The sequence below is a fragment of the Megalops cyprinoides genome, chromosome 3, assembly GCF_013368585.1.
Source record: "Megalops cyprinoides isolate fMegCyp1 chromosome 3, fMegCyp1.pri, whole genome shotgun sequence".
NCBI classification, from domain to species: domain Eukaryota; kingdom Metazoa; phylum Chordata; class Actinopteri; order Elopiformes; family Megalopidae; genus Megalops; species Megalops cyprinoides.
Window position 1 is genome coordinate 52,155,381 of NC_050585.1, and position 15,088 is coordinate 52,170,468.

A 15,088-nucleotide genomic window follows, 5' to 3' on the forward strand; every position below is an offset into this window, starting at 1 on the left:
CAGCAGACAGGACATTCACAAGAGGTGGAGTGGACTCTCCGCATCGGAGAGAGGAGGAAGCGAGCGCGCAACCAATTCCGGCCGACGACACCACGGCTGACCGCTGCTTAGCCAGTCCGGTACACACCAGCCAGTGAGTGACAAACTACACCTCCAGTGGTGACCCTCCCCCTTCCACCGTTAATCGTTTTTTGTTGTTTACTAAGCGACCATCGCTTAGATTATTCTAGCAAAATTACCTTTTGCTTAATTTTTACCATAGTTTCACCATTAAGAGTCGAACCGTTAATGTCCCATTTCGATTGCCGAATATCAGTAAACAAAAGGCAAAAAATCTTCTCACTATCCAGTCCATCCCTGGACCCGCTACGCGTTTGTCTGTGACCAACAGGCCAACTCGCTTTTCGTGCACATATTATTCTGCGCTCAAAATGACATATGCAGTCACGAGTGTCAATTCATAAAATTGCATTTTTAGGTTAGCGTGTCACATTCAATATTTTTATTACAATATTAAATGTGTCCAGTTAAGTTTTCAACCAGCAACGTGACACATTGATTATGATATCTATTATTATTATTATTATTAGTAGTAGTAGTAGTATTAGTATTATTATTGTTATTATTATTATAATATCAGTTATTGATACTAGTATTACTTGTATTGCACCTTGCATTTGTTCTCTATTACTACTATGTTATTACTTTTAACCATCAAAAGCCAAAACCATGTATGTAATGAGGTACGCTCATCCATGTTTTATTTTTTTCTTTTTTTCAAAATAATGTTTTGTAAGCATGAGTGTGTTAAAGGACAGTTGCGTCTTTAAGCACTAATATGAAAAAGTCAGCCTGCTTCTGAATATTGACCGTAAATCGCGAACAATGACGAAACCAGCAGTCATCCATGATCCGCGGTCTGCGAAACGTACTTATTTCCAGCTTTTAAAATGACCGTATACTTCATAAAACTGCACATGACGAATCCAGCGTTCAGAATTGCAGACGGGGCGTCACGTCGCTACAAGGACGGCGCTTTAGCGAGCCTCGGAATTATTTTTTTTTTCTGTCTCAACGTGGCGGAAAGTCCAGTTCGGTTTTTACGTGAAGCTCCAAAAATCTATGAAATGTGTTTGCATGTTCTTCTCCGCGAGCAGGGATGTAGAGGTGGGATCGCAAGAATCGAAAGGTTGGAGAGCCCGCACGCTCGCTTCCGAGAAAGTACGTTTACTATAATTTATCATTCCGTTTCCCCCGCGTTGATTTCAGGCTTGGCTTGTAACATTTCCGCTGGGTTAGAATTTATTTTTTCCTTCTTTTTGGCACCAATCTCCGCAGCAGCCACGGAGACGGACCGCTTGGACAGTTGGATCCCTCCCCTCCGCTCGTTTCTGCTTTGGTAGGTGCGAATGAAAAGGGCCTGTGTTTGCAAATATGCAGATACATTGAAGGGGGGAATCATACTTTGTCGAAGTCTGCTCAAAGTTGGGAAGTCATCTTCCCAACGATCAAGTTAACGGGCAGAACGGGAGAATGTTTTTTCTTTATCGCTCGAAACGTGCCAGCGCAGACCGAACGCTGGCACCGCAGAGACCCTGGTTTCAGATCATTGAGTCTAGACAAAAGGTATTTTTGTTTTGCTTAAATATTTTTTATATAATCGAAGTGACTGGTTTTTAGGGCACGTCTACCTGATGCATACATTAGTATTACCTGGGTACGTTCGAAGGGCACGCTAACGCTTACCTTTTGTGGGTTTTTTTGTATGTTCTAAAATCAGATATTTTTTCTACCAGCCGACCGAGAATATTGTGACATTCTTTTGTTGTATTAACAGGTCGTGGAGTGAAATGTTAAGTGTGACTTCCCAGAGTGACATGTTCTTGCTATATAAACTTAACGCTCTTTTGAAATATTCGGGATTTTTAATGACGGCTCTTAAATGTGGTTATGATGATGATTATGATATTCGAGGTTTTCGTGACAGGTGATGAAATTATTATGCCAAGTTTCTGTTCAGAGAAAGAACTTTTTGTTTCCTGTAACATCCGTGATAATTATTAATCTTCTACATTTATTATTATGATATTTAAAAAAAAATCACTGATCAATCGAATTGTTGTTTATTCTTGCCTTAATTAGAGGCTGTTACATTTGATTTATTTTATGATGTGTGAAGCGGGTGAATCATAGCGCTGAAAGGAGAGGTGCGTGTTCCTCATTGTTCCCGTGGAGGGATCAGCCCGTCTCCAGCGCTCATGTCCCCCCTGCCCGGGCTCGGCGTGCGGGGATTTACTGCGACCTCTCGCTATTGCCGCAATCCGTGACCGGGGCTGCGTGTTTTTCTGCTCGCAATTAAGAGCTGTCGCGACTCCACGTCCCGTCGCGCTGTGCGCCTCTCGTCTTTTCATTTCCCAACTTTTGTTTTCACGCACATGAAACGTAAAAGGGGCAGGCTGTGTGTCGGTACGCGCTATTGCCTTCACATTAGTTCTGGTCAATATTAACGTGAAGACTGGCTTCGAGCGAGCGAGCGAGCGTGTGTGTGTGTGTGTGTGTGTGTGTGTGTGTGTGTGAGTGTGTTTGTGGCTGCGTGCGTGCGCGCGCACGTGCACGCGCGCGTGGAGGGAAGCGCAACGTTAGCCTCCGCATTACCTGAGCTAATAAATATCTGCCTCGCGCGCCTCCCGCGAGAGGCAACTTCAGGCTCCGCGCGTTATTCCTTAATGCTTTCGAGACGCATGAGTCACGAGGCCGTGCTAGGATAACGTTAGCCACGGCTACTCCGGAACAGAGGGAAAGATATTCTAAACTGATATTCAAACTTGATATTTGAAATTGAAGTTTTGATTGTATAAAATCTACAAGAGGGTTAAAGAAAAACAACAACAAAGCAAAAGAGATAGCACATACAGTAATTAACAGTGGGATAAGGATAACTTTTTAAATTGTTTTTTTGTAATTATCTTCCCCTTGCAAGATGTTGGAAAGAGAGGTATGCTTACATTTGCTATTCTTTCTAAATATCAGTATTTATGTGTTTATTTGTTTATTTATTTAGGGGGCAATGAGAAATCCCTGTCCCTGGCCTCAGTGTCATTCTCTTTACAAAGCAACATGAATATTAGCAGAAATTGGGTGGTCATGCTCTTCTTTGTCATATTTGTCAGAAGCCATTCACACTTTTGTACCTTGCCTAGCAGGTTGCGCTGAAGGTCTTCCGTCTTTGCATCTATGGGGCTTTCAGAGTCACTTGTGCGGCCTGGGGTTTTGAGATGTTTTCCTGCCGGGAATGGACAGTTACGGTCCGGCATCGCCGTCTGCAAAGGAAGCACAAGCGCTTGTGCTCCCCTGTGGTTCCTGGAGAGCTTAAATGAGCCGCACGCAGAGCACAGTCAATTCTGCAGCCCAGTATCAATGTGTGCTGGAAAACATACAGGCTATGCTATCAAATCTCATCGACACTCCACAAGGTATTCATGTTTATGTGGCAGTGGCAGTAACTTATATTGGACACCACCGTCAACAGCAGCAACAACATTACTACTGCGACTAATTAGAATAATAATAGCAATAATTATCACCATAACCATCACAACAAATCATCAGAACAAATGCCCAGGTTGACTGATGTAAAACCTTTATTAGCTACAGCATCAAATACAATGTCATATAAACTCTAAACGTTTCCTTGCATTTAAGCAATACATTAAAGAAAGAGGATTTGAGTCTATGAGTAAGTAGCTCAGAGCAACCGAGTTTGTAAGAATGAAATGTAGGAAATTCTGTTGTAGGAAATTCAGGAAATATTAGGGTAAGGGGATCACTCCTACCTCCAAACCTGCAGACACACATGTGCATGCACAGAGACACCAGCCAGCACTGCAGTATTGAGTCAAATTCATTTTGTAGGTATCTGCTCATTTCATGTCTCAGTCCCTCCCATGTTTAAACTTAAAAGAAAGGTATTGGGCAGGTGCTTAGGTTAGATGAGCATGGTTGAGCATGTCTCCTGTTCACAAATGTACATGTGCTGAATCAAGACAACTGCAATATTCTTTAAAAATGCCTCAATTTGCATATGTCACAGCAGAGGAAGTAATCTACACCCCCTCCGTCCCCCACCCCTTTTGTTTTTTGGCTGGTTTCATTGAGTGAAACATTTGTTTTGGCCTCCCGCTTTGTAAATATTTAAGGCGTTGGCCTCTAAGCATTTCGCTGCAGCCTCTGAAAATGGCGAAGATGTGGAGCATGAAGGTTTTGCTGGAAATGTGGAAATTTGGAAGAGGCTGCAGTGTTTTATGACGAGCTGAAGAACAGGGGTCTGTCCTTACCTCTGTCTGCTTCACACGCCAGCTGAATTTTGGTTCTCCCAGCTCCATGTGAAACAACGGGTATTCTCATATTTGCCACTATATGAGCAGGGTTACTTGTAGGTATGAAAAAATGTAAATGTGTATGTATAAGTATGTATAATGTGTATGTATAAAAAATATAAAATGTGTATGTATAAGTGACCTTTTGACCTATAAGTAGATTTCTTCTACTGTCTTGTCTATATAATTTGTAAACTTGATTAATGATTCAGCATTGATAAGGCTGTATGCCTAACCCCATTGAATGCATGTTTTGTAAATTGCTCTGGGTAAGAGCATCTGTGAAATGAATAAATGTAAATATAAAATTTAAACAAACTTCACGTGATAGAACTGGCTTAACCCATATCCAGGCAAGATTTCTGCAGATTGAAAGAAGAAAAATCAGAAATCAATAGATTAATGAATACCAGTTAAAAGGAAAAATAGTAACATTGTGAAAGAAGCTGACCCAGCAGCTGACTGTAATCAGTGAGTTAGTCAGAGTGTGTGACTAAAGCGACTCTTCACACACCATACTTCACTTTCAATAAACATGACAGTGAACTTCGACCTCTGGCATGAAATGTGCAGGATGCTTCTGAGTCCTTGACCATTGCCTTTGGTGTTAATGTGGCTCATTTCTCCACCTACCTGTGTCTGAGGGCAGTGTTTCTGTCATACTTGTGGCATGGCATGGGCAAGTTCAGTGAGGAACTGGTGTCGTCTGCAGGGCAGCAGCACAGGGTTATTGGGACTGGGCTTGTAGTCAAATGGTTGTTGGTTCGACTCCCTGGTGATGTACTTCTGTGATATCCTTGGACAAAATACTGAATTAAAATACTATTCATATAATCTGAATTGCTCAGATATATCCATCTGAATAAATGAGGAGGTTTAATGACAGCTCTGTATTTTGCTCTGAACCAGAACTGTTTGCTTTGTTAGATGTAACTTCATGCCAGGTGCACCTCTTCTGTTTAAATTAAATTTAAATGTATCATTGTATTCTTATTTGCTATTGCTGTTCCCTACGGCTGGCTGTCCATAGTGAGATGGGGACAGTTTTAGGAGCAATCTTTACAAGGAGATGCAGAGCTTTGGAGAGATTATGCTGTGTGAGACAGCGAGGGATAGAAAGCATTCACAGTAAAGTGAACAGTGAGACAGAAAGAGTTTTCACTGTAGGAGGAGCAGTGTGTGAGAGTTTTCACAGGTGGACAGAGAGAAAGGGTTTTCACAGTGAGGAAAACTCTGAGGTAGTCCTCACTGTGATTGGGACAGTGAGGGGCGAAGATGGTGGGACTGATAGAGAGAAAGGAGGAGAGAGACTTGAAATTAAAATTGAAATCGAATTGAGTTGGATTGCAGTGAGATATGGAGCGAAGACATCGCAGTGTGTGTGTTGACGGTGACAGTGAGAGATGGTGTGTCTCGACAGTGACAGTAAATTTTAGAGAGAGACAGCGTGTGACAATGAAGTCAGAGTGACTGAGAGACAATGTGTGTGCTGCCACTGAAAGTGACTCTGAGAAATTGTGTGTGTGTGTTCCCTGTGTGGCTATGGGACAATGTTAGCGGCTGTGAGTCAGACAGTGTTAGCGGCTGTGAGTCAGACAGTGTTAGCGGCTGTGAGTCAGACAGTGTTAGCAGCTGTGAGTCAGACAGTGTTAGTGGCTGTGAGTCAGACAGTGTTAGTGGCTATGAGTCAGACAGTGTTAGTGGCTGTGAGTCACTCTTAGTGGCTGTGAGTCAGACAGTGTTAGTGGCTGTGAGTCAGACAGTGTTAGCGGTTATGAGTCAGACAGTGTTAGTGGCTATGAGTCAGACAGTGTTAGTGGCTGTGAGTCACTGTTAGTGGCTGTGAGTCAGACACTGTTAGTGGCTGTGAGTCAGACAGTGTTAGTGGCTGTGAGTCAGACAGTGTTAGTGGCTATGAGTCAGACAGTGTTAGTGGCTGTGAGTCACTCTTAGTGGCTGTGAGTCAGACAGTCTTAGCGGCTATGAGTCAGACAGTGTTAGTGGCTGTGAGTCAGACAGTGTTAATTGGCTATGAGTCAGACAGTGTTAGTGGCTGTGAGTCAGACAGTGTTAGTGGCTATGAGTCACTGTTAGTGGCTGTGAATCAGACAGTGTTAGCGGTTATGAGTCAGACAGTGTTAGTGGCTATGAGTCAGACAGTGTTAGTGGCTGTGAGTCAGACAGTGTTAGTGGCTATGAGTCACTGTTAGTGGCTGTGAGTCACTGTTAGTGGCTATGAGTCAGACAGTGTTAGTGGCTATGAGTCAGACAGTGTTAGTGGCTGTGAGTCAGACAGTGTTAGTGGCTGTGAGTCACTGTTAGTGGCTGTGAGTCAGACAGTCTTAGTGGCTGTGAGTCACTGTTAGCGGCTGTGAGTCAGGCAGTGAGTGGCGGATCAGGGCTGGGGGGCAGGGGGACCTTGCAGCCTGGCTCCTGGGGTCAGGCCTGCTGCAGTAGGATGGGAGAGAGAGTCTGGCCGCGGTTGCTGGGCGCCTCGGGATTTCGCTCTGGTGAGAACGTGGGGGCCGCGCTGCTGCCTTTGAAGCTCTACCTCCTACTAATTCTGGCCTCCCAATTTCTACACAGCCTCAGTAACCCCCCCCCCCCGCCCACCCCACTGCCCTGCTTTGCTTTGTGTCCCTTATATGGGCTTACCGGGCTGTTCCCGGTGTGTGAGTGTGTATGTGTGTGTGTGTGTGTGTGCTTGTGTCTCAATGGACAACTTAGAAAAATAGGGGCGTTTTGGGAGCAGGCTATGCAGGTGAATAGAAACAGAGGTACAAATTGTGTGGTTGTGTGTGTGTGTGTGTGTGTGTGTGTGTGTGTGTGAACCACTTACTCACAGGTTCAACAGTAGTACCCCACTTCCAAACCTGCAACCTTCTGGTAACAAGCCAAGATCTTTAAAAGGATACTCTAGTGGAAAACCTTACAACCTGACTTTAAAACCATTTCTTACTTTGGATATGGTTAATGTTGGAGGGATTGAGCTGCTGATTTCTTGCAGCAGAGTCCAGAGTCTTGAGTTTGCCTGTTTTTATTTGGCTACCAAATTATAGAGTTTATGAGAAATAACATTGTCCAGAACAAATATTTGCAAACATATCTTGTTGTGATGCTGAATCCTGCTCAGCCTAATTTTCCTGCAAGATTAATCCCTTACATATCGATGCATTTGTTGATTATCCATGCACATTATTGTTTTTCAAAATAACTAAACTAGCAGATCAGAGCGAGGTCACCTCCTTCCTCTTCCCAGCTCTTCCACATAACGTTTCCATGGAGATCCCAGGTCCAGATTTCCACTGAAGCTGCACAGGTGTGCAGGGGCGTGGTTTCTTACCAGTAGTTTCCGTGGAGATTAAGAGGTTGTTTATGTATTAAAGTTGCAGTCACTGTGCCCCACTGCCGAACCCACAACCCTCTGGTTCCAAGCCACATCCTTACCCTCCATGCTGTTCTGTTAGCACATGGTGTGGAAATAGGCTGGGCTTTCCTGTGCTTGAGGCAAACTTCTCCGAGGGTTGTGCTGTGGTTTTGTGTCACCTGCCTCAACTGCCAAACTCTTTGCCATAGCAGTAACAGTGGCCACCCACTTCAGGCTGGGAACGTTAACTGGGCGTTCTTTCTGTGTGTGTGTGTGTGTGTGTGTGTGTGTGTGTGTGTGTGTGCGTGCGTGTGTGTGTGTGTATCAGTTAGTGAGTGTGAATGCCTGTGTGTATTTGTGTGTTTGTGATGTGAGTGCCAATGTTTGTGTGTGTGTGAGTGTGGATACCTGTGTGTATCTGTGTGTGTATGTATGTGAGAGTGCCTGTGTGTGCATGTCTGTGTGCATGTACTTGCTTGTGTGAGCGCGCATGTGTGTGTTTGCTCATGTGACTCTGACTCCACAGACACACAGACAATAGACGCAGCTGATCGCCCCCTTGTGACAGTTACAAGTTTATCGCCGCTGGTTTGGAATTCGCTTTGGCAGTTGGCTGACAACCTGGTCATGGTGTTGGACACAAATAGTTGGAGGAAGTGGGGGAGGAATGTGGAGCCAATGGAGTGTGAAACTGTAAATGCTCGGCTCAGAGAATTATGGGTAAAATAATACTGGCGGCATGTGAAAGAGCAGAGCGATATCTGTGTGGGTATTTCCCTCCCTGTAATTTACCCAAACTCCATTTCTTTGCGCAATGTGTTTAGAATGCCTGTGCTATAGACACCTTTGACTGTCCAGACATATTCCGATAAGACTGAAGGACACCCCGCCTCTGTGCTTTTAAGCCGTGGTTTTGCTTTGGACGGATTCTCAGTGAAGAAGATTGTTCTGTGTGAATCTTCTGTCTGGTGTCTTTTTCCTTGCATCCAGTTCACATGAAGGTGATGACTCCAGACAGAATCTCTATCGGGGCCTGTCTCCTCAAAGTGCTGAGAGTAGCCGGGAGTGAACGGGAGACTCATCTCACCCAGACTCTACATCCAGAGTCTCACCCGTCAGGCATCCCTGAGCCCATAGGAGATAGAGTAACTGTTGGTGTTATATCCTAGTGTTTGGGGGGGGGGGGTCAAAACAACCAAAATGTGGCCAGATGACAAGAACAAGGAGTTAGTGGACTGATTGAAACCCCCCATAAAAATGACTTTATGCAAATAAGTTATCAGAACAGCCAGTGACTGAAGAACAAATTAGTGGTAATCATGTATGTGAGTGTCCGCTATTCAAAAAATAGAGTTACTTTTAGAAATCGATCCTCGTGTTATGGGGTGTTTGCTTAGCTCTTCTCCAGCAGGCCCGGTGGGGGTATTTTGGAAGGGTACAGGCAGAGGTAAAGTGTCTGTCTTGAAAGATGCCAAAATGCTGATGAACAGGCAGAGCTTCAGGACTCCATTAATTAGGAGTCATAGGTTAGGTGTAAAGCGGTCTTTAAAGAAAAGCCTTTCTGTATGGCAGAATATACAAAAGCATTTTGTTATTATGACTTTTTCTTTTGCTTATAAAATGTTAAGTCATATTAAGGACCATTGCAGGGTCATGAAATGGCATGTATATGTGTGCGTGTGTGTGTATTTGAATGTGCATTTGCACGGTCGTTTGTGTGTGTTTAAGTGTGTACATGTATGTGTGTGTGTGTGTGTGTGTGTGTGTGTGTTTGGCAGTATTTCTGTGTGTTTTGGCGTGTGTGTGTGTGTGTGTATGTGTGTGTATGTTTGACAGTGTATAGAGTAGTGATGGGTCTGCTACGAGACAGAGAGAGTGTGAAAGCAAAATAATTAGCACATGGCCTGCCCAGCCTCTCCCTGCTCCTCTCTGGAGGGGTGGAGCAGGTCACCTCTACTGGCCTGCTGTTGGCCCCTCACAAGGCATTACGGGACTGGTGCTGCCTGCCAGAGTCCTCCCCTTCCTGGTCATGCCAGTGTTCATCCACCTCCTCATCACTGCACAAACAGGCCAGGTTGTTAGCCTTGCCTGCGTTTGTGGGTACCGTCAGTGACGCCCCGAATCACAGCCAACCTGTTGTGAGTCCTGTTGACAGCCGAGTCCTCTGCTCCTCTGTGCCTTAGCCTTGCTCTCCAGGTGCGTCATACTCAGGTGCGAGGAGAGCGTTGCTTCGGTCCCCTGCGTTTGGGAACAGGGCGACAGCGAGACGCTAGCAGCTCTTAACTTGTTTGGCGGTGTTCTCCTTAGGGAGGCTGCACAGAATTCCCAGAAGCCCTTGCAGTGGCCACGCTCCCTGTACGGCAGACGGTTCATGGGAGAATTTCCTGCCACACTTCAGTCACCCTTAGTCCCATTTTTGTTTTCATATTCATTCATTTGAACCAGCAGTTGACATTAGAAATTACTATTTATGCAGTCACTGTTAGTTCCGGTCACATAATCAGCTTCAAGCTTATTGCTTCGTTTCCTGAATTGATCAATATCTAACACCAAGGCCTTTTCTCTCTCTGTCCCTCCACCTCCCTCCTCCCTCGCTCAGGTTTCATTTCCTCTGAGCAAAGATGTGGGTGGAGCTGTAGAGCAGGGTTGCGGGCTCCGGGGGCTTCCATTGGCCGATTCTTCAGCAGGAGGGGAGGTGCCGCTCTCGCCTGGGCTCTGAGCAGGACCGGTAGCACCGCCCCCCCCACCCCACCCCACCCCCTCACGCGACCGCGCCCGAGCCTGTCCCGCGATCATGTCCAGCGGGCGACCCGAGACCAGCCGACCAGCGGAGGCCCCGGAGAAGGGCGGGGACGAGGCAGCGTCGCCCCCGGCTACTGAGCGTCGGAGCCGGAGCGGCATCATCAGCGAGCCACTCAGCAAGAGCCTGAAGAAGTCGCGGGCGCTGTCTCAGTACACCGCCAGTGGCTCCGCCTCCAATGGACTGCCCGCCCACAAGGGCGAAGCCAAGGCCAACGCCGCCCCAGGCCAGCGCCGGGACGCCGCCGCGCTCGCCAAGCCTGAGCGGACCCTGGAGCAGCTCCTGGAGGGTCAGAACGGGCTGCTGCACTTCGCCCAGGCGGCCGCGCTGCTCAAACGCGCCGGCATGGAGCATGTGCTGCTGCCGAGCGAGCAGGGGGCGGGGCTGGGCGAGCTGGAGGGCGTGTCGGGCGCAGACTCGCCCGCCGCCGGCCCCGGGGACTTCCCCTATCTGGGCGGCTTCCCGTTCAACCCGGGCCTGTTCATCATGACACCGGCGGGGGTGTTCCTGGCTGACAGCGCCCTACACATGGCCGGCCTGGCCGACTACCCGGCGCAGGGCGAGCTGGCCTCCGCCATCAGCGCCGGCAAGAAGAAGCGGAAACGCTGCGGCATGTGCCCGCCCTGCCGCCGGCGCATAAACTGCGAGCAGTGCAGCAGCTGCCGAAACCGCAAAACCGGACACCAGATCTGTAAATTCCGCAAGTGTGAGGAGCTTAAAAAGAAGCCGTCCGCCGCTCTGGAGGTAAGGGCCTGAGGTGGGCGGGGCCGCGGAGGTGAGTCATGCCGGGAGGGCGGGGCTTATGTATGTGAGGGTGTGGGGCGGTAATCAGAGGTCAGGACACAGATATTCTACGTTATGTCCAGATATTCAGCTCTTGCAGGCCTTCCTTCCTCTGTTGTTCCCTCCCTCAACAGGATCCTTTTGCTAATAATTTGTTCTGGGTACAGTCCACTATGTATGTGTGCTACTGTGCTATTCCTCTGCTACAGGTGTTCTGTTTTAGACAATGCGCCATAAAGAATGGACACAATGAGGGAGCGAATGAGAACACTCATAGCTTCAGCAATGGCAGGGAGCTTAAATAAGGAGGACACTGTGTGGAATATCTGGTCAACATATAGAGTATCTGAGTTCCTCTCTTGAGTTGTTAGAGTGGGTGGGGCTCGGGAGGTCAGGGTTGAGGTGGGTGGGGCTCGGGAGGTCAGGGTTGAGGTGAGAGGGGCTCGGGAGGTCAGGGTTGAGGTGGGAGGGGCTCGGGAGGTCAGGGATGAGGTGGGAGGGCCTCAGGGGGTCAGGGATGAGGTGGGAGGGGCTCAGGGGCTCAGGGTTGAGGTGGGAGGGGCTCGGGGGTCAGGGTTGAGGTGGGAGGGGCTCGGGAGGTCAGGGTTGAGGTGGGAGGGGCTCGGGGGGTCATTGATAACGTGGGAGGGGCTCGGGAGGTCAGGGATGAGGTGGGAGGGGCTCGGGAGGTTATGGTTGAGGTGGGAGGGGCTCGGGGGCTCAGGGTTGAGGTGGGACGGGCTCGGGAGGTCAGGGATGAGGTGGGAGGGCCTCAGGGGGTCAGGGTTGATGTGGGAGGGGCTCAGGAGGTCAGGGATGAGGAAGGAGGGGCTCAGGGGGTCAGGGATGAGGTGGGAGGGCCTCAGGGGGTCAGGGTTGATGTTGGAGGGGCTCAGGAGGTCAGGGATGAGGTGGGAGGGCCTCAGGGGGTCAGGGATGAGGTGGGAGGGGCTCAGGGGCTCAGGGTTGAGGTGGGAGGGGCTCGGGGGTCAGGGTTGAGGTGGGAGGGGCTCGGGAGGTCAGGGTTGAGGTGGGAGGGGCTCAGGGGGTCAGGGTTGAGGGGGGAGGGGGGAGGGGCTGTTGCAGTGACAGGTGGTGGCGGAGAGGATGTTGCAGGGCAGACAGACAGCGGGATCCCGTTTAATCTCTGTGTCTCTCTCATACCGCGCTCTCTCTACAGCCCGTTACAGCGCAAAGTGGATGATCTCTCCCCCTCTATAATTCCCATTTCATTAAATGAGCCAGCTTTGCTCAAATCCTCTCCAGTGTACTTTTTGATATTGTTGATTGTCATTATGGGTTTGCTAGTGTGTGTACGGGGCCTGCAATAGGCGCAAATATATAGTGTGTACGTGCGTATGAGTGTGTATGTTTGGCCATGCCATGTGTATATTGTAATTTATGTAAGTTTCTCTGGATAAGAGTGTCTGTGAAGCAACTGAATGTAATGTGTGATTTAGGCCATGTGTGATGTGTGTCTGCGTGCGTGTTTCTGTGTTACAGTCTATGTGTGTGTCTGCGTGCGTGTTTCTGTGTTACAGTCTATGTGTGTGTCTGCGTGCGTGTTTCTGTGTTAGAGTCTATGTGTGTGTCTGCGTGCGTGTTTCTGGGTTAGAGTCTATGTGTGTGTCTGCGTGCGTGTTTCTGGGTTAGAGTCTATGTGTGTGTGTGCGTGCGTGTGTGTGTGTGTATGTGTGTTCCACTGTGTGTATGTTTGTGTGTGTATTACACTGTGTGTATGTTTGTGTGTGTGTGTGTTTGTGTGTGTGTGTGTGTGTGTGTGTGTGTGCTAGACTGTGTGTGTGTGTGTGTGTGTGTGTGTATTCCACTGTGTGTATGTTTGTGTGTGTGTGTGTGAGTGTGTGTGTGTTTGTGTGTGTGTTACACTGTGCATATCTGTGTGTGTGTGTGTGTGAGGGCTCTGACGGACTCGGCCAGTCCATCTGGCTCTGGGTTAGTCATCTGGAGTGCCAGGTGTCAGTGTGGCACGGGCTCTGATGGCCATTGCGTTCGCCCGCTCTCCGGCAGTCTCCTGGCACGGTCGGTCAGCGCTTTACGATAGCTCTGCTCTCGCGCCGAAATGCTGGCAGTAAGCATGATGTCAGAGACGTGCGTGATGTCAGAGACGCGGTGATGTCAGAAACGCGGTGATGTCAGAGACGCGCGTGATGCCAGACACGCGCGTGATGTCAGAGACGCGGTGATGTCAGAGACGCGGTGACGTCAGAGACGCGGTGATGTCAGAGACGCGGTGATGTCAGAAACGCATTGGTGACACTGGAGGGCACCAAGTGGCTGTGCTCGTAGTCTGAATGGAGATCATCTCCTCTAATGAGACAGGAATGTGTTTGAGGAGAAGCACAGCAGGCTGGGAAGACTTCTAGAGAGAGCAGCAGTGTTGAGGTTCAGGGTAGTGGAAGGTGTTAGGGGTTCAGGGGAAAGAGGGTTATTGGCTTTCAGGGTGAGTAGTGGGGTTCAGGGAAAAAGAATTGAATTGGGGCTCAGGATGAGAAAGAGGAGTCGTGGAGATGAATATTAGGGTTCATCATGAGACAGTATTAGGGTTCAGGGGGTCGGGGAGTATCTGGGTTTTGGGGTGAGTACTGGCGTTCAGGGTGAGGGTGCAGTAGGGTTATGAAACCTGCACAGGGAGTACCGGGGGTAATTTTGCAAATGGAAATGGTAAAGCTCTTGTTTAATTTGTTATTAGAGCAGCAAAGCTCTGCCTGAAGAAACACCATTAACATTCTGATTAGCTGTTTTAGGGGCCTGACTTCCCTCAGAAATGTTCTGCGATGTGTAGATGGAGCTCTGAGGTTGGGGTGGGGGGTGAGGGGGGCTTTTTCTAGCTCTCCAGCCTGAAAAGAAACGAGCTGCCAGAAAAATAGCCCCCCACAGGCCTGGCTTAAAACATGAATATCACTCCCCTTTGCGGTGTATTTTAGAATGTGTTGGATACCAAACTTTCATGTCAACAAATATTCAGCCATCGGTGATGACGTAAGGACTGAGTGAGATATCGTCAACTGAGAGTATGTGATCTTTGCCTCTGAGAGCGATCTGTCATGCAGTGTAGTCGATTAAAATAATCACGCTGTGATTGATATCATGCCATCGATAATATTTTATCTGAAGGATTCATGTTGATGACTGTGACTGCCGTCAGGCAGCTTGTGAACACAGCGTCGGTCAGCTCTCCGTAAATCAATGCCACTATTGATCACCTGCTAGCTACATAGCGTAACTGTCAGCGTGCTGTTTAAAATGGCGTGTTTGCTGAAAAAACGTTAGTCGTTCAGCAAAGGTAGTCAGCTAGCTGCCTTAGCTAGTTAACTAAGTACATAAACTTTATCGACATGGCATCTGACACAGCTTAAATGTGTAGGAATTTCCAGTTGGTGTGTAGAAGAGATACACAGGAGTGCTTGTAGGATTTAAAAAGACTCAAAATTTTCTTTTTCGGTAGAAAGGAAAAATGAATGAACTGGCCCTAAAAAGGTGACTGGCTGCCATTCTCTTACTGTCAGTTACACTGTGCAGGCTGGCACAGCTAGTTTTAGTTTATAATAAATGTTTATAATAAATATGGCTTATGTCTGCTCTAGATTGACTTGGGACTTCACAATTGGATCTAAGAATAAATGCACTTAGGGTGCTCTTCACTTTTCATCTGTAAATTTTCCTTTTTCTAACAGTACCTTATAACGTTTGAGCATTCTAAAGAATATCACACATGAAGTAATTTTGTTGACATGAACAAAA

General features: G+C 47.8%; 1 protein-coding gene across 7 annotated transcripts in view; it reads left to right on the forward strand.

Moving 5' to 3' along the window:
- Positions 1–1,084: 1,084 nt before the first annotated feature.
- cxxc5a (CXXC finger protein 5a) overlaps positions 1,085–15,088 on the forward strand; it is an 18,647-nt gene continuing 4,643 nt past the window's right edge. For 2 of the 7 annotated variants that reach the window (XM_036525384.1, XM_036525385.1), the window contains exons 1-2: positions 1,085–1,399; positions 10,343–11,318. In XM_036525384.1, coding sequence (XP_036381277.1) covers positions 10,538–11,299 — 762 coding nt within the window. In that variant the 5' untranslated portion in view covers positions 1,085–1,399; positions 10,343–10,537 and the 3' untranslated portion in view covers positions 11,300–11,318. Of the gene's footprint in view, positions 1,400–1,498; positions 1,627–10,342; positions 11,319–15,088 lie in introns of those variants that run through there. The other 5 variants (XM_036525378.1, XM_036525379.1, XM_036525383.1 and 2 more) reach the window with 5 other exon arrangements.